General features: G+C 39.8%; 1 protein-coding gene and 1 pseudogene across 1 annotated transcript; both read left to right on the top strand.

Moving 5' to 3' along the window:
• The first annotated feature begins 1,510 nt into the window (after positions 1-1,510).
• LOC140304051 (acidic mammalian chitinase-like) lies at positions 1,511-12,944 on the top strand (annotated as a pseudogene).
• A 1,163-nt stretch (positions 12,945-14,107) lies between these two features.
• Positions 14,108-16,893, top strand: LOC140304240 (acidic mammalian chitinase-like). The gene is made up of 9 exons (XM_072383220.1): positions 14,108-14,334; positions 14,491-14,547; positions 14,920-15,085; positions 15,190-15,314; positions 15,416-15,539; positions 15,629-15,811; positions 15,949-16,065; positions 16,160-16,292; positions 16,584-16,893. Exons 1-9 carry the CDS (start codon positions 14,108-14,110, stop codon positions 16,832-16,834), a joined length of 1,383 nt encoding a protein of 460 aa, XP_072239321.1. The 3' UTR covers positions 16,835-16,893.
• Positions 16,894-20,140: the final 3,247 nt, after the last annotated feature.

The raw sequence follows: 20,140 nt of genomic DNA, 5'->3' as shown, positions 1-20,140 counted from the left end.
CAATTACAGGTCACCACAGAGCTTCAATCTATACACCTAAAAACTACCAACCAGGCCAGAAATCTGGGTGTAGTGGTGGACTCAGACCTAAATTTGGAAAAACACATTAAGGCAATAACAAAGTCAGCCTACTATCACCTTAAGAATATATCAAGGCTAAAAGATCTGATGTCTCAGCAGGACCTGGAAAAACTAGTCCATGCATTCATCTTTAGTAGGCTTGGTTATTGTAACAGCATCTTTACAGGTCTACCTAAAAAGTCCTCACTAAGACCAAAAAAGTGGACCACATCAGTCCAGCTCTGAGGCCTTTACACTGGCTGCCTGTCCATCAGAGGATAGACTGATGCTGGTCTATAAAGCTCTGAATGGTCTCAGACCAAAATACATCAGTGACCTCCTGACCCACTATGAACCTCCCTGACCTCTCAGGTCATCTGGATCCGTTTTTTTATCATTTCCCAGAGTCATAACCAGACATAGAGAAGCTGCATTCAGCTTCTATGCTCCACATGTCTGGAACAAACTCCCAGAAAGCCTCAGATCAGCTGAAACACTCAGTGTATTATAAGACACATCTATTTTCAGCTGCAATTGAATAAAGCTCCAAATAAGCTTGAGTTTCAAAACGTAATCATATTTTAACTACTGATTTTATCATCATTTACATTTTTATCATTTTTATTACAGTTTATTTGATCTTATCTTTCATATATATAATTATATTACATTTTCATTCAATCTGATCTTTATTGCTCTAATTTTATCTATAGTTCTTATTTCTTTCTTTTTGTTTAAATTTTAAAACATGCTTTTTTTTCTTCTGTTTTAATGTCTCTGTAAAGCACTTTGAATCACCTTGTTGTTGAATTGTGCTATACAAATAAACTTGCCTTGCCTTGCCCTATGGCTTACTCCCCTGCCAGTCCTGCTGTTACTCTCTGTGTTTCCACTGTAGCAGCCAATGAAAGCTGGTGTATCAGCAGCACAGAGTTCAAACTATAGTTTACTAAGAGTTTTGATGAGATGACGCTAACTGACTGAACAACACATTGCAGTTGTTGTTTTCTGCTGGGCACTGGGGTCACTGTCATATCATGTGTTGTAGAAAACTTACTGTCACACTGTCTCCATACAATATACTACAGCTTATCACCATCTTTGAGGACTTATCTTTTGCCTTTTTGTACCTACAATATACTTTAAAGTCATTACTGCCCACCTCCCCTCACATAAGCATGAGAACTTATATCTCGGTCCTCTGCAGTGGGTAATGTGTATTAGAAGCTGGAAATCTCATCCACACTAATTCCCTCTGAGATTTTGAGGTGAGCTTTAGCTGGCAGTTAATCAGTTCTTCTCTATACAAAACACAAGTTTTTATACTGTGGAGTTTAGCCTCGAGTATATAATTTTAGGCAAATCATCTGTTCTGATTAGGTGTTTTTTGGTTTTTTTCTTTTATTATCTTATTCATCTCATCTAGCTAAAAAGGAGCTTTGGATTCAAGATGACCAAACTCACTATTCTAGCAGGTAAATTCTCTTTTTTACTTGTCATTAATTGACATTTACATCATACCTTGCTCTCATGACCCATCTGTCTGCATTTATTCATGCTGTCCACTCCTTAATATTCAACTTTTATCTTTAATTTTCATTTCTTTTTAGGCATGTGCCTCGTGATGTCCCAGATGGGTCACTAAGTCACTAAGTCAGAATCTTTTACTACTTCTGACAAAGCTGAAACGAATAGACAATATACTGTGCTGACCACAGAAATGTTTTTTTTCTGATCCCCAGCAACTGCCTCTCAGATGGTGTGCTATTTTACCAACTAGTCCCAGTACAGATCCGGGGCTGGAAAATACATGCCCCAGAATGTGGATTGTTATGGAAGTTTTCAATCGCTTCCTTCCTAATACCTCTGATGAGCAATGAAATAGAGAACTTTACTTTTTCTGCCGGCCGGCTAAGTTTTTATTCTTCGTTGCAAGGAAAAAGATCAGTCCACACCATTCAGCGGCAATGGGTATGAAAAGATACAGACAAAAGGAACACAGAGCATTTATACCTGAGGAGGGGGCTTTGTTCTTTAGGTGTGTAACCACACCTCCAGAGGGGGGTAGGATGCAGTCTTGATGATTAAGAAACAGGAGGTTAAAACAATTATCTTGTCTGAGTGATAATTAAGAAGTAAATGGTTTAAAACAATTAGCGTGTCTGGGTGATACAAATGGTTAATGTGGATTGGAGAGTCTGTCAGTCCTGAGACATAAAATTTACCATCACATGATACCTTCCTGTGCACCCAGTTGATTTATGCTTTCTCCATCATCAACTACAATAATCAGCTTGTTACCTATGAATGGAATGATGAGACCCTGTATAAGAGTTTTAATGGCCTGAAGAACAAGTAAGAGTGTGGTTTTGCACAGTATGAAAAAAGTTGTACCAACAAATACAACTTGTGTTTCAATCTGTTTGTAAATGTGCAAAATCCAAACTGAAATTTGATTGAAAATATGAATTGTCTCCATTGTAGTTACAGTATATTCACACAGTGTACATAATCAAAATTCCTTCTGGAGAATAATTGAACCACATGTACCTTTAAAAAAAAAATGTCTGAGGACCTTGCTGGCTGTTGGTGGATGGAACTTTGGTTCAACTCACTGAGTACAAATTTAAGTTAGTTCCTCTGTAACCACTGCAGACCTGATACATACTGTAGTTAAAGCGATATACATGCTCAGAGAACACCTGTGGTCCTAGTGGGTTAGAACTGCTCAATACTGAATATGAAATACGGAATAAATTTACCGCATTTTACCCATTTATGGCTGAAACATAAGGTTTTGTTTTGACCAGTTAACAGCTGTGATAGTCCAGTAATATGGCAAAAATACAACAATAAAACCCAAATAAGCTGCAAAGGGTTCATTAAACAGTATTCTCTAATTCACCCATCAGAATCTTTTCTTGCACATTAAAGAATTCTTGGGGGGGTGGCTGCACAGTGGTGTGGGCAGGTTGGATAGTGGTTTGAATTCTGGCCAACAGCTTTCTGTGTGGAGTCTGCATGTTCTCCCCGTGTATGCATGGGTTCTCTCTGGGTACGCCGGCTTCCTCCCACTATCCAAACACATGCATGTTAGATTAATTGGTGACTCTAAAGTGAGCAGGTACATCATTGGTGTAATAGTACCTTGAACTATCAGTTTAAGATAAACCTGAGAACCATAAGCTGCATTAGAAATAGTGAATGTTTAACATCTATTTATTGCATTTTATTTCATTCTATAGACTTATCTGTAAGGATGTTTTATTCATAATAAAATATATTTTGACACTGTTTGACAGAATGTAGTTATTTCATTGCTAGTGGTTTATCACTACCTACTGCACAAACGCATGCTTGAGTGAGCTGTGGGGCAGAAGATAGGCAGCCGGTAAAGGAAAATCTTAATGGTCAATGGTCACAGCCGGTGTTGAACAAAGGGCAATGATAAAGCAATAAAAGCTGCTAATCTAGAAACCAGAACAGGACCATCTTAAGTTATTTCGTCATGCATCCCAGGTTATGTTTATCTGTTTTGTTTATTGTGTTATTTCATCTTTTTATTGTGCATATTTCATCTATACAATAGCACATCGTTACATCTAGTCTTTCATTATGCAACTGTGAGCTCATTAAGTTAGCAGTAGAGAATTTGCTTTCACTGTCCCTACAGTTGTGGGATGTTACACCATCGCCATGAAAACAAATCTGTGCGAGTCCTGCACATATACAGCCTTACACATGAATTTGCTGTCATGCCAAAATGACACTATGAAAAGTCAAGAAGTCAAAAATATCAAGCGACTGTGAAGTAAAACAGTGCTGTATGAGAATGGAAGCAAAAGTTGTGAACTGTGGTATCTCAGCACCCAGCACTTCAGGGCAGTTTCCGGCCTGGGGTCAGATAAAGTCAGTGTACTGCAAACAAGTCAGAATACGTAATACATATCATCAAACTATAAATATTCTGTTGTCTATTACCTCATTTATATTTATTCATTTGAAATTCCAGTAGTTAAACTATGTGTCAATGATCAAGAGGCTTAATACAACCCTTTATAGCAATGTTTCATTGTGACAGGGGCAACTAGAGCCCCAGAAATCATGAAAGAAGCAAAAGATGAAATTGTGTTAGTCAGGGCAGATGGTGGAATCTTCATGGGAGACATAATTTTCACATATAGTCATGACTGGGATTTAAACCAAAAAAAAAGATACATTTCCTACTGTCGGCACCGTGCACTATCCCTAAAAACAACAGTAAAAAAAAACCTGACATATTTGATTCAATATTTAAAATAAGGAGGTGAATTTGTTGCTAAATTTGAAATATGACAGGCTTAAGAAAAGAAAAAAAATCATTTCTAAGTAATCAGCTTCCTAGTTACAGCAGCAACAATATTTTGCTAAAACAAGTTAAAGTCACAAAGTGATTCACAATGGCCAAAGTTCATTTTGACTGATTAATCATATGATGATAAGTGTCCACAACCCTAAGTAAATTATTGCCTACATAAAGCTTTGCAGGATCTTATCAATACATGTTCTAATAGTCATTAGATTTACTGTCCTAATCTGCAAAAGGGTGTTACACCTCTTCCTCTCTCTGTGCACAAACGTATAAAAGGTTGAACTCCTTAATATTCAACTTTTATCTTTAATTTTCATTTCTTTTTAGGCATGTGCCTCGTGATGTCCCAGATGGGTCACTAAGTCACTAAGTCAGAATCTTTTACTACTTCTGACAAAGCTGAAACGAATAGACAATATACTGTGCTGACCACAGAAATGTTTTTTTCTGATCCCCAGCAACTGCCTCTCAGATGGTGTGCTATTTTACCAACTAGTCCCAGTACAGATCCGGGGCTGGAAAATACATGCCCCAGAATGTGGATTGTTATGGAAGTTTTCAATCGCTTCCTTCCTAATACCTCTGATGAGCAATGAAATAGAGAACTTTACTTTTTCTGCCGGCCGGCTAAGTTTTTATTCTTCGTTGCAAGGAAAAAGATCAGTCCACACCATTCAGCGGCAATGGGTATGAAAAGATACAGACAAAAGGAACACAGAGCATTTATACCTGAGGAGGGGGCTTTGTTCTTTAGGTGTGTAACCACACCTCCAGAGGGGGGTAGGATGCAGTCTTGATGATTAAGAAACAGGAGGTTAAAACAATTATCTTGTCTGAGTGATAATTAAGAAGTAAATGGTTTAAAACAATTAGCGTGTCTGGGTGATACAAATGGTTAATGTGGATTGGAGAGTCTGTCAGTCCTGAGACATAAAATTTACCATCACATGATACCTTCCTGTGCACCCAGTTGATTTATGCTTTCTCCATCATCAACTACAATAATCAGCTTGTTACCTATGAATGGAATGATGAGACCCTGTATAAGAGTTTTAATGGCCTGAAGAACAAGTAAGAGTGTGGTTTTGCACAGTATGAAAAAAGTTGTACCAACAAATACAACTTGTGTTTCAATCTGTTTGTAAATGTGCAAAATCCAAACTGAAATTTGATTGAAAATATGAATTGTCTCCATTGTAGTTACAGTATATTCACACAGTGTACATAATCAAAATTCCTTCTGGAGAATAATTGAACCACATGTACCTTTAAAAAAAAATGTCTGAGGACCTTGCTGGCTGTTGGTGGATGGAACTTTGGTTCAACTCACTGAGTACAAATTTAAGTTAGTTCCTTTGTAACCACTGCAGACCTGATACATACTGTAGTTAAATCGATATACATGCTCAGAGAACACCTGTGGTCCTAGTGGGTTAAAACTGCTCAATACTGAATATGAAATACGGAATAAATTTACCGCAGATTTTCAATCATGGTGTCAACTCCAACCAACCGTAACAAGTTCATCCAGTCATCTATCAAATTACTGAGGACACATGGATTTGACGGTCTGGATCTGGACTGGGAGTATCCGGGGGTCCCGTGGAAGTCTTCCAGAGGACAAGCAGCGGTTCACTCTGCTCTGCAAGGTGGATCACAGCCTCAGACAACAGATACATATACAATGTTATATTTCACAGACTGTCTTATCAATTGTCTTAATTTTAAGGAACTTTTTGAAGCCTATGCAGCTGAGGCCCAGGCCACAGGAAAGACTCAGCTCCTGCTGACTGCTGCAGTGTCTGCTGGAAAGGGAACCATTGATGCTGGATATGAGATTGCTGAAATTGAAAAGTACTGACTGCATTTCTGGAAATATTAATGTTCTAGCTAGCCTATCCTATGCTTGAAGATAGGGTACTTAAACAGCTGCTCCTCATAAATCCTATGTGTTGTCAGGTATTTCAACTTCATCAAAGTTATGACCTATGACTTTCATGGAGCCTGGGAGAGCTTCACAGGACACAATAGCCCTTTGTATCGTGCATCTACTTTAACACTGTAAGTGTCCCAATGGTGCTGTGTAGAAACACAGAAAAAACAATGCTCCCATTCTATAAAATGTTTCCACTTGTGAATAATCTTTCTCTCTGTAGAATGATGGACTCCAGATAGTTTGGAAATGGCCTTATAACCCTTCCCAGATTGATGGGCAGCAACAGCTGCTTCTCTAAGATCATTGCTGATGTCTTTCCTCCTTGGCATCGTGTTAACACACACCTGAAAACTGACAGAACTTCTGCTTTTATAGAGCTGCTCACACTGACTGATGATCAGTTAATCAGAGCATTGATCAGCAGCACCTGGCGGCTTCTTACCCTCTGAATTCCTGTTGAAGCTGTAAGGGTTCACTTAGTTTTTCACAGACTGCTTCTGCATTTTATCTTATTGTTTCAATTTCCACACCTATTTCATCCTGCTCAGGGTCAAAGGTTGGGCAGAAGCCTACGCCAGCTACGATCCGATACAGAAACGGTACATCCATGAAGAGGTTGTTAGTCTATCAAAGACCAACAAAGAAGACAAACAAATATGCACACTCAAGTCTATGATAAATTTACTACCACCAGTTAACCTAACATGCAGACTTTTTTTACTTTGTGAGAGGAAGCCAGACCAAAAATCTCCACACCGAAAGGCCTCAGCTGAAATTTGAACTTGCAACCTATGTGAGACCTACTTTATGTGTCAACATAGGTTTTGGAGATGTGGGTGAACTGAATTTTATGTCACAGTTTATGTTTTGATTATCATTATGGTTCAGGTCATGTTTTTTCCCCTGTCACGTTAGGTTCACTCATGTCACCTCTTTTCCGTTTCACAGCTGCACATCATCACCAATCACTTCTCCACAGTATATAGTTTCCTGGTTTCCCTCACTTATTGCAGAATCCTCACTTACCCTCTCACGCCACAGTTTGTCTTGTTAAGTCTGGGTTTGCCTCATAGACATAGTTTTTCACAGTGCCGTAGCCACAGTTTTATTATAGTCTTGTTTATCCACAGTTTTGTTTTGCTACCATTAAGTGTTTTTGATTATCCGGCTCAGCCGCGTCCTCTGTTTGTGCTTTTTGGAATAAACCTTTTGATTTTTGAGAAGTACTGCATCTGGGTCCACCTTCCTCCACCGTTCCTGACACTTGACATGTTTTCGAGTCAGACTGTGCTCTATATACTTTGATAACATGACTAAGTTACAGGACTTGTAGGACCCAACAAGTTTGGAGCCTGATCCATACCAGGAATTAAAGTCAGGATATCAGGTCTCTGCTGCTTGGTCTGTCATCAGCCCCCTAACTTTATTGATGTGCAATAACAGAACCTTCATTCCTGCACATTTAGGACTTTGCTATGAAGTACTGGAGAGACAATGGCACCCCAGTAGAGAAGCTGAGGATGGGATTTGTTGCTTATGGTCGTACCTTCCGTCTGACATCATCTAATACTGGTGTTGGAGCTCCAGCGAGTGGAGCTGTATCAGCTGGTCCATACACACATGAAGCTGGATTCTGGTCCTACTACGAGGTAAAGTATGAATATGATCACACTCACATTAACATAAGCTTTAGAAAAGAGGGCGTTAAAATAAATCTGTGGTATTTGTTTAAGTCTGATCTTTCAGATCCGCACCATGATTCAGTGGATTGATGAAAAGAAAGTTCCTTATGCCAGTAAGAATCATGAGTGGGTGGGATTTGACACCAAGGAGAGCTATGAGATTAAGGTAGGTGGAGCATTAACAGAGGAGTTGAAGCCAGCAGGTTAATTTTCAGGTGGAATACAAGAGAAATATTGGCTTTCCTAATTACTGAGGGTTGACTCTTTTTATTGTTTGATCACCAGAGCAAACACTCTTAATGGTTGTCAATTAAATATGACAATGATGAAGTTATCAATGTTGAGTTCATTGTAGGTTTACTGCAAGCATAGCCATATTCTTTATTAAATTCTTGTATATTCAAATGTACTTTGTGCCCCCCTCTCCTCACAGGGATGCCATCACTCCCATCCACTACAACTGGGGGACCAGGTGTGACTACCACAGCACCAGCCTCTACCACAACCTCTGTTAGTACGGCTGTCCCAGTCTCCACAGCTACACCCAAACCCAGTGGTACCACCACCGCTCCAACCCCCATGCCCATTCCAGGACAAGACTTCTGCAAAGACAAACCATATGGTTTGTATGCAAACCTGGATGAACAGCTTCTACATGTGTGCGGGTGGCCAAACCTACTTGAGAAATTGTGGAATTGGCACTGTCTTTGAAGACAGCTGCAAATGCTGTGTGTGGCCCTGAGTGGGATACCCAGCACGAAATGACACCCCAGTTTTTTTTCCTCTTTGAACTGTGGAGTTTTGATACAAACTTGTGAAATTGAATCAAATTCAGAAAGTTTTTGTTCCTTCAAAATGAAATAATTAAAGGCATGCTGAAATACTAAAGGACTGAAAGATAATTCAGAACAAAAAACAAGGATCCAAACAGTTATGATGCCTTGAGTTCTCAGACACCACTAACTTTACCTCCAATCTGATGTTAACTATACACCTGAAAGGTTGTGACTGTATCTGTCACAGTTAAATAAAACATAGTAACACTTTACATGAGCTTTTGCAAACAAAAAAACAAGGGAGGAACATATCAATGCAGCGTTTTAAGAACTTTTTGAATAACTTAAGATTGGTCAAGTAATGACAATTTCTTAATTTCAATTCAATTCAATTCAATTCAATTCAATTCAATTTTATTTATATAGCGCCAGATTACAACAATTGTCATCTCAAGGCACTTAAGTAATATAGTCCAATTCAAGCCAATTGGAATTCAATTCATTGTAATCATAATCCAATTAATTCATATAGAGCTAATTCAAAAAATTAATATCCTAGCTAAGGAAACCAACAGATTGCACCGAAATGTGTCTTCAGTCCAATCTCCCGTCCTGAGCGTGCCTGTGGCAACTGTGGAAAGGAACGACTCCCTTTTAACAGGAAGAAACCTCTGGCAGAACCAGACTCAGGAAGGGTGGCCATCCGCCTCGACCAGCTGGGGTTTGAGAAGACAGAAAAGAGGGAAAAGAGGGGGGAAAAACACCATAACGCCATTCAAAGGATATCTGTTGGAACAGGGAAACATAGGTTAATAACCACAATAATGTCACATGTACATAAAATCAATTTTGAAATTAAACAGGGGGAAAAAGAGAGCAAAGTGAGGAAAGGTGTGACAGATGAGGTCCCCCAGCAGTCTAAGCCTATAGCAGCTTAACTATGGGATGTTTCAGGATTACCTGAGCCATCCCTAACTGTAAGCTTTATCGAAAAGAAAAGTTTTAAGCCTAATCTTAAAAGTGGAAAGGGTGTCTGCTTCCCGGACATTTACTGGTAGCTTATTCCACAAGAGAGGGGCCTGATAACTGAAGGCTCTGCCTCCCATTCTACTTTTAGAAACTCTGGGAAACACAAGTAAACCTGCAGTTTGGGAGCGAAGTGCTCTGTTAGGAAAATATCTTACAATTAAATCTTTAAGATATGATGGAGCTCGGTCATTAAGAGCTTTATATGTCAGAAGAAGAATCTTAAATTCTATTCTGAATTTAACAGGGAGCCAATGAAGAGAAGCTAAAACTGGAGAAACATGATCTCTCCTGTTAGTTCTCATCAGAACTCTGGCTGCAGCATTTTGGATCAGCTGGAGGCTTTTCAGAGAATATGTGGGACAGCCCAATAATAAGGAATTACAGTAGTCCAATCTTGAAGTAACAAATGCATGAACTAGTTTCTCTGCATCACCCTGAGACAGGATGTTCCTGATTTTAGCAATATTACGAAGGTGAAATCATGTCTTTACAACTATACTTTTGTGTACGGGACCAGTGGCATAGCCAAAGCCCTGAAGGTTTTGGAAACAGCTCCAGATCTCAAAACAGAAGACATATTAAAAAGAATTCTGATCTAAACCCTAAAATAATAAAATAATATATCGGCTACTTTCCACAACATAAAACAACAACTTGTCTTTTTTCGGCCAAAGGTGACATAAAGTCAAAGTCAAAGCAAACTTTATTGTCAATCAAGCTTACAACAGTACATTGCGAGCAGACTGAAATTTCGTTTATCTTACTCCCAATGTGCACAAGTTAAAATATGACTTACAACACACTAGAACATAAAGTGCAATGGATATCAGATATCAGGCATGATAGAGATATCGCTAACAGTAGACAGTAACATATAACAAGCAACAAACATAGACACTGTGAGCATACATTCTAGACTGTCAGTGTTTCAAGAGTCTGTGACTGTGAGCATAAATTCTACACTGTCAGTGTTTCAAGAGTCCTTAAGTTATGTATGTTGCTGGAGTGCAATATACATAAAGTGTAACTGTGTGAAAAAAAGATCTTGCTGTGGCATTCAGTCCACTTTCAGTGTGGTGCTTTAATGTCCTCACTTCTGATCAAGTGTTAATTCTTTCTGTTCTGTGTTTGTCCCTTTATAAAGCAAGAACAATAATAAAACAAAAAACTATATATATATAGTGCATGTACTATATATGTACTATATATATATATGTACCCTGTGCTGTTGTTAACAGAGAAACTGGTGCTGAGGGAAGTCACCATAGTGCTTACCAGCTGAATGTTTGAAGAGAGAAGGTGATCAGCTTGTGATGGTAATTCTCTTTAGTCAGAGACTGCAAAAATATAAGGGACATAAAGAGACAGACCCTGTTCTAACCTTTTACTTTGTCTGTGCCCCTTCCCTACTCACCCACTCCATCTATGCTATGGGCCTGTGAGGAGACCGAGTGTAGAATAATGAGCCTGTTTGAGGAGTGAAAAGCAACGCAAATCCGATGTGAACGTATTTTTATTCTGAGAAAGAGCAAAATCCCGAACAATTTTCAAATTCGCAAATTTTAACTCTCAAAAAGAGGACATGTCCAGGTCAAAGAGGACGTCTGGTCACCCTACTGTACAGCGGACTCTCAAACACAGACACACTCAACATATGTCTGGCAACAAGTAAGGCAGCGCATACAAGCACAGCTAAATTACTGGAACAGCCTTACAAGAACTCAATGAGCTGTTTGAGGTTAGGTTTTGAAAAAGTGAGAGGATGTGTTACCATATCTGTGGTCCAGTTAATATTCAGATGCAATTTGTGTTTAGTATATGTTGATATATAACTGAATGATCTACATTGTCTTTTTGCCGGCTGCAAATCAAATAGCAATGGTTGCTATGGTTTCAAACAATACACAAGAACAACAAACACAGCTCCAGATATGAAAGCCAGCTGAAGGAGTGTCATCTCAACCTAATCAGAACCAATAAAACAAAATACCTGTGTTAGTCTGACCAAAACAGGCCTATTACCATACAAACAAGAGCCAGATTATTCCTGTTTGATATGCCCAACGAGACTCAAACTGGCCCAGGTGCTTCGCACAAGCTCCTCGGTTCCCATCCCATTTATGGCTGAAACATAAGGTTTTGTTTTGACCAGTTAACAGCTGTGATAGTCCAGTAATATGGCAAAAATACAACAATAAAACCCAAATAAGCTGCAAAGGGTTCATTAAACAGTATTCTCTAATTCACCCATCAGAATCTTTTCTTGCACATTAAAGAATTCTTGGGGGGGTGGCTGCACAGTGGTGTGGGCAGGTTGGATAGTGGTTTGAATTCTGGCCAACAGCTTTGTGCGTGGAGTCTGCATGTTCTCCCCGTGTATGCATGGGTTCTCTCTGGGTACGCCGGCTTCCTCCCACTATCCAAACACATGCATGTTAGATTAATTGGTGACTCTAAAGTGAGCAGGTACATCATTGGTGTAATAGTACCTTGAACTATCAGTTTAAGATAAACCTGAGAACCATAAGCTGCATTAGAAATAGTGAATGTTTAACATCTATTTATTGCATTTTATTTCATTCTATAGACTTATCTGTAAGGATGTTTTATTCATAATAAAATATATTTTGACACTGTTTGACAGAATGTAGTTATTTCATTGCTAGTGGTTTATCACTACCTACTGCACAAACGCATGCTTGAGTGAGCTGTGGGGCAGAAGATAGGCAGCCGGTAAAGGAAAATCTTAATGGTCAATGGTCACAGCCGGTGTTGAACAAAGGGCAATGATAAAGCAATAAAAGCTGCTAATCTAGAAACCAGAACAGGACCATCTTAAGTTATTTCGTCATGCATCCCAGGTTATGTTTATCTGTTTTGTTTATTGTGTTATTTCATCTTTTTATTGTGCATATTTCATCTATACAATAGCACATCGTTACATCTAGTCTTTCATTATGCAACTGTGAGCTCATTAAGTTAGCAGTAGAGAATTTGCTTTCACTGTCCCTACAGTTGTGGGATGTTACACCATCGCCATGAAAACAAATCTGTGCGAGTCCTGCACATATACAGCCTTACACATGAAATTTGCTGTCGTGCCAAAATGACACTATGAAAAGTCAAGAAGTCAAAAATATCAAGCGACTGTGCTGTATGAGAATGGAAGCAAAAGTTGTGAACTGTGGTATCTCAGCACCCAGCACTTCAGGGCAGTTTCCGGCCTGGGGTCAGATAAAGTCAGTGTACTGCAAACAAGTCAGAATACGTAATACATATCATCAAACTATAAATATTCTGTTGTCTATTACCTCATTTATATTTATTCATTTGAAATTCCAGTAGTTAAACTATGTGGCAATGATCAAGAGGCTTAATACAACCACAACCAATGTTTCATTGTGACAGGGGCAACTAGAGCCCCAGAAATCATGAAAGAAGCAAAAGATGAAATTGTGTTAGTCAGGGCAGATGGAGGAATCTTCATGGGAGACATCATTTTCACATATAGTCATGACTGGGATTTAAACCAAAAAAAAAGATACATTTCCTACTGTCGGCACCGTGCACTATCCCTAAAAACAACAGTAAAAAAAAACCTGACATATTTGATTCAATATTTAAAATAAGGAGGTGAATTTGTTGCTAAATTTGAAATATGACAGGCTTAAGAAAAGAAAAAAAATCATTTCTAAGTAATCAGCTTCCTAGTTACAGCAGCAACAATATTTTGCTAAAACAAGTTAAAGTCACAAAGTGATTCACAATGGCCAAAGTTCATTTTGACTGATTAATCATATGATGATAAGTGTCCACAACCCTAAGTAAATTATTGCCTACATAAAGCTTTGCAGGATCTTATCAATACATGTTCTAATAGTCATTAGATTTACTGTCCTAATCTGCAAAAGGGTGTTACACCTCTTCCTCTCTCTGTGCACAAACGTATAAAAGGTTGAACTTTGCTGCTGAGTTTGGGTCTTCCATCTGGTCCTGAGGTGTGTTATAGGCATCCAGTGAACTTGTGAGAATTTAAATCAAGATGACCAGGCTCACAGTTCTAGCAGGTATATCAAGAATAGCTGTATATGAATATTGCCTGTCATTCATACTTTACTATTTCATAAAATGTGTGTTTTCATATTCCTCACTTGTGTTTCCCTAAGGCTTATGCCTGGTTTTATGCCACCTGGGTAAGTTGTAATGGATTTTCATCACCTACCAACATTTGGGTGTTCACTTTTATAGCATTGCTGGAGAAAATTCCTCTTGAATGTTGCTTTGCTCGTACACAGGATCTACCAACAAGATGGAGTGCTACTTCACCAACTGGTCCCAGTACAGGCCTGGAGAGGGCAAGTACTTACCACAAAATGTTGACCCTTTCCTGTGCACCACCCTCATCTATGCCTTCTCTATCATCAACCATAACAACGAGCTGGTTACCTATGAGTGGAACGACGAGATCCTCTACAAGTCTTTCAATGATTTGAAGACCAAGTAAGTGGCCAGTGTATCTTGAATCAAAGGTCAGGAAAAGCTATAAGCTGACAATTGCTAACTGTCTCTAAATGGTAAATTTTTCTGGTAAATGTAACAAGCTAATTGTGTGAGAAATGTTATACGGTCTCAACATACCCTGTCTATTGTTTGCAGGAATCCTCACCTGAAGACTCTCCTGGCTGTGGGTGGATGGAACTTTGGCTCAAGACAGTAAGCAATATTCTAAACAACAGAAGCAAATGTATGACCTTCCTAGAAATAAGTGAAAGAATTAATGTCACTACTGTGTTCAAACTATTGTTAATATTCCAGTAAAGTTAGTAGTAAAATTTAGAAGCTTTTGGTCGCTCTCCCTATACTAGCTGACAATCACCTAATAATCACCTAATCTTTTCTTTTAATGCAAGCTTCTACATATTCTAAAACTTTGTATGGTTGAGAGGCCACTGACAAGAGATGTATAAAATTCAAACTGGGTCAAAGCTGCTTTTGCAGCTAAAAGGCAAATGCTGTTAGCAAGCTTTTCTTAAAAAGTCTCTTGGTACTTCCTGGTATGAAAACACAATACAATTTTTCCTGCAGGTTCTCAATCATGGTGTCAACTCCAGCCAACCGTCAGCATTTCATCCAATCTTCTATCAAATTCCTGAGAACTCATGGATTTGATGGGCTGGATCTGGACTGGGAGTATCCTGGTGCTCGTGGAAGTCCTCCAGAGGACAAGCAGCGGTTCACTCTGCTCTGCAGGGTGAGCATAAAACTTTCTTGTTGAAACTTCTCTTTACAGCTACTTTTATGTGGTCTCTGCTGTATTGGACTTCATTCTTGCTTCATTCATGTTGCACATTACAGGAACTTGTTGCTGCCTATGCAGCTGAGGCCAAATCCACCGGCAAACCTCAGCTCATGCTGACAGCTGCGGTGGCTGCAGGAAAAGGAACCATTGATAATGGATATGAGATCGCTGAGATTGCCAAGTGAGTGATGTGTTTTGAAAAATTCCTCAGAAAGAAAACATGTTTTTTTAAAACATGACATGTTTAAAAAACCACATGACATTTTCTTTTTTATTTTCTAGGGAACTAGACTTCATCAATGTGATGACCTACGACTTCCACGGAACTTGGGAGCAGTTCACTGGACACAACAGCCCCCTGTACCGTGGATCAGAGGACTTTGGTGACCTTATCTACTTCAACACTGTTAGTAATACTGGGGAATGATAAGAAATGACATTACAGTGGTATATTACTGTAAAGTATTAGTTTACCTATTCCATTCATTTTTATAGGACTTTGCTATGAAGTACTGGAGAGACAATGGTACTCCAGTGGAGAAACTGAGGATGGGATTTGCTGCATATGGTCGTACTTTCCGTCTGACATCATCAAGTACTGGTGTTGGAGCCCCAAGTAATGGCCCCGCATCAGCTGGACAATTCACACGTGAGGCTGGATTCTGGGCCTACTATGAGGTAACCTACTCGCATAAAATCGGTACCATATAATTTAGAGTATCAGCTGCTTTGGCATTCAATGATCTCCATAAAAAGACAAAAAAAGGAACTGATTAATTGAAAAAGTAAAATGTTACTTATTTTCATTGGTTTAGATCTGCACCTTCCTGAAAGGCGCCACCACACAGTGGATTGAGGACCAGAAGGTTCCCTATGCATTTGCAAACAGTGAGTGGGTTGGATTTGACAACAAGGAGAGCTATGAAATCAAGGTACATTGGACTAACTTTGTGTCAACTCTATAGATTTAAAGTATTTGCATTATATACAACGGGCTCCAACATTTTCTTGTCTTTGGCCAAACAGGTACGCTACCTACAGGACCAGAAGTTTGGTGGTGCCTTTGTGTGGGCCCTCGACTTAGATGACTTTGCTGGACAATTCTGTGGTGAGGGCAACCACCCTCTGCTGGCTCATCTGAACAAACTTCTTAATATTGGTAAGCCCAAGACACATTTATGCAAATGCTTTCCCTGATGTTTGTTTATTTCACACATCACTGTGTAAGCCTGGCATTGCAAGTATACGGGGCAACACATTTCAAATACATGGCAGGTGAGAACTTGAATTATTACAATATTTTACAACATAGCAGTTATCAGCATCACTGTGATATGGACTATAATGACTAACCACCAGAGAGTTAAAATAATGTGCTCTGTTGTTCATATGATTTAATAGATTTTGTCAGAGACTTCAGTGACATTTATCATCTGCCTCTCTCATTCAGAGCTTCCACCACTTCCACCAACTACCACCCCGAAACCTGGTGCTAGCACTACCTCCCCAGCTACCACCACCACCACCACTACCACACATGCCCCAGGATCTGGCTTCTGCAATGGCAAACCTGACGGAGTGTATGCCAATCCAGACGATGAAAGCAGCTTCTACATGTGTACTGGTGGCGTTACACATATATCCCGCTGTGGACCTGGGACTATCTATAATGATAGTTGCAAATGCTGCATCTGGCCCTGACCTATGACTGGAGGCAATATGTATCAAAATTGTCAGCAATTAAAAATACTGTACAAATTATTTTGCATCCCTTTTGTGTGCAGTCTAAATGTGTGAATCTTTCTTGTTTTAAAGAAACAAAGTATGCATATCTGATTTAGATTGCAAACTGCAAACAAAATCATTGAAGACGTTTGCTGCAACCTAATGGTAACTGCCAAATCAATCTCATTACATCTTATTGGAAATAAAAATATAAAGAAACAAACACTTTTATAGTAGTTTTCTCGGTATCTTTCTCAGTATAAAATAATTTAAAAAAAAATCCCTATCTCCATATAAAATCTCTCCGAGTGCTCAAGGTAGAAAAATTAAGTGACAAAAACTATGTGATTCACTGTGCAGATCATGAATGGTTTATTGCTGAGAAATTCTTTTAGGAATTTGATCAAACTTCTTCAGTTGGGCCAGTTATGAAAACCACAGCATGAAAGGTGTTGCTGAGACACTTACATCCATCCATTTTCTATACCTGCTTAATATAATTCAGGGTCATGGCGGAGTGGGGCCTATCCCAGCTGCCATCAGGTTACTGGTAGGGTACACTCTGGACGGCTGGCCACTCCATCACAGGGCCTAGAAACCAATCCCTCATTCCAATTTTATTTATTTATTTCTGATAGGCTATATGAAAGCAACTCCCCAATCTTCATTAAAATATAATAGCTGCTTCTGTATAATCCTTCCAGATAAGGTATTAATAAATAGCCTAAACCAAAAATGGCAAATGTGAGGCCATCTGTCCCACAGCTAAAGCTGGGCTGAAACTGGCTCATCAACAGGACAATGATCCCAAACAGCAGCAAATCTACAACAGAATGTGTGAAAAAGAAAATAATCAAGGTGTTGCAATGGTGCAGTCAAAGTCCAGACCTCAAGTTGACTGAAAGGCTGTGGTGGGACCTTAAGAGAGCTGTGCAGAAACCAATGCTGCAAACCTCAATGAGCTGAAGCAACGTTGGAAAGAAGAGTGGGCCAAGATTCCTCCACAACCATCTGAGAGACTGATAACGTCACACAGGAAACCATTACTGCAGCTCACTGGTAAATGGTCTTGTACTTGTACGCATTGACCCCACTCACACAGCACGTCTTAAGATATAACTACGTGCTTTTCTAATCATTCACACACATTCATACCCCCAATGATACACTGGGGGAGCAACGTGGGGTTCAGTGTCTTGCCCAAGGACGCTTCGACATGTATCCTGGGGAAGCCAGAGTCGAACCACCGACCTTCCGATTGGTGGGCGACTGCTCTTCCTCCTGAGCTACAGCCGCCCCTGCTGCTGAAGCTGCTGCTGCAAGCTGCTGGATCAGGGGTTACCTATGTTTTTCACACACTGCTTCTTCATTCCCGTCATACCTGTCGGCAGCCCGCTATGCCACTTGATGTGTGACGGTGCTGTCCAACAAATGTGACCTAATATTGCCACAAAAACACCAGCCACAGTTCATCTTTGCGGTTTATTGTATTTATGTCTCATGTTTATTTTTTTAAGAATATAAGGGATGTATTAATGACATGAGATAGCTACAGATAAATACAGGACATATTAATTCTCCTCAGATGAGGCTGAACATGCAGCTTTGGCCAGGGGGCCCAAAGCATTTGCCTAGCTCGCCTATAGCAAGAAATTGCTCTGCCCTTAATATCCCAAAAGTATTATTTAGTATTCATAAAAGTTTTGAAGAAATATTTTTAAGCTCTGGCATGATAAAGGGATAATGTACTTTGAACGAATGCTATAGTAATGGGAGTTTTATGTCCTTCAAGCTAAAAGCTATATATGACTTGTCCAACAAACACTTATTTTGTTATTTACAACTGAGAACATTCCTGACAAAAAGCAGGGGGGAACAAATGACACTGCCTGACCTGACAAAGATAGAGGAAATATTTCACAATAGCAAAGGTCCAACGCATTTTATTAACCAGGTGTATTTAACAATGATGGAGGGGTATTCCAAACTAAACATACACCAATCAAGAGAGACATGGGAGTCTGACCTATGGGCAATACAATACACAAGGACCTGTGGTCTCGCTTGTGTCGGAATAGCTTATTTGCCACTATAAATACCAGATTCAAACTGGTCAACTACAACTTTCTTCACCAACTTTACCTCACCCCTCAAAAATTACACCAGTACAATCACTCAATCTGGTGGTATTGCAGAGGGTACAATGTACTAAATAAACATTTTGGTATGATATATGCAACGCGCTGACTAAAATCATAGATACACCTATTCCATTAGATCCAGGACTCTGTCTTTTTGGCAATGTTACAAACTTAAAATGAAGTCAGAGTTCCAGGAAATGTTTTGACATATCTCTTTTACAGATATGTCAAAACACGCATCACATTAACCTGGAAGTCAGGTTCCTCCCTCTCTATGTCGACATGGACATCAGAAATTATGTTTACTTTTAGAGAAAATTACATATGTCATGAGAAATATATATGACACCTTTTTATAGATCTGGCAACCTTTTTTAGTATATTGAACCATTTCCCCTCACAACTGTGGGGAAATCATCCTAACCAGATGCCCGAGCCACCTCATCTGACTCCTCTCAATGCGGAGGAGCAGCGGTTCTACTCCAAGCCCCTCCCGGATGACTGAGCTTGTGACCCTATCTCTAAGGGAGAGCCCAGACAACCTGCGGAGGAAACCCATTTCAGCCACTTGTATTCGCGATCTCGTTCTTTCGGTCACTACCCACAACTCGTGACCATAGGTGAGGATGGGAACGTAGATTGACCAGTAAATAGAGAGCTTCGCCTTCTGGCTCAGCTCCTTCTTCACAACGACGGGTGGGTGCAGAGCCCGCAACACTGCAGACGGCGCACAGATCCACCTGTCAATCTCACGTTCCATTCGTCCCTCACTCGTAAACAAGACCCCGAGATACTTGAACTCCTTCACTTGGGGAAGGATCTCATTCCTGACCCGGAGAGAGCATTCCACCCTCTTCTGGCTGAGAACCATAGTCTCGGATTTGGAGGCGCTGATTCTCATCCCAGCCGCTTCACACTCGGCTGCGAATCACTCCAGTGAGAGCTGAAGGTCACGGCCTGACGACGTTAACAGAACCACATCATCCACAAAAAGCAGAGACCCAATTCTGAGGTCGCCAAATCGGACACCCTCAACGCCCTGGCTCCGCCTAGAAATTCTGTCCATAAAAGTTAGGAACAGAATCTGTGACAAAGGGCAGCCCTGACGGAGTCCAACCTTCACCGGAAACGTATCAGACTT

This window comes from Leuresthes tenuis, unplaced genomic scaffold (genome assembly GCF_036924035.1).
Source record: "Leuresthes tenuis unplaced genomic scaffold, fLeuTen1.0.hap1 SCAF_3, whole genome shotgun sequence".
NCBI classification, from domain to species: Eukaryota; Metazoa; Chordata; class Actinopteri; order Atheriniformes; family Atherinopsidae; genus Leuresthes; species Leuresthes tenuis.
The sequence above is the reverse complement of the archived record's forward strand: the minus strand, read 5'-3'. Positions and strand labels throughout refer to the sequence as shown.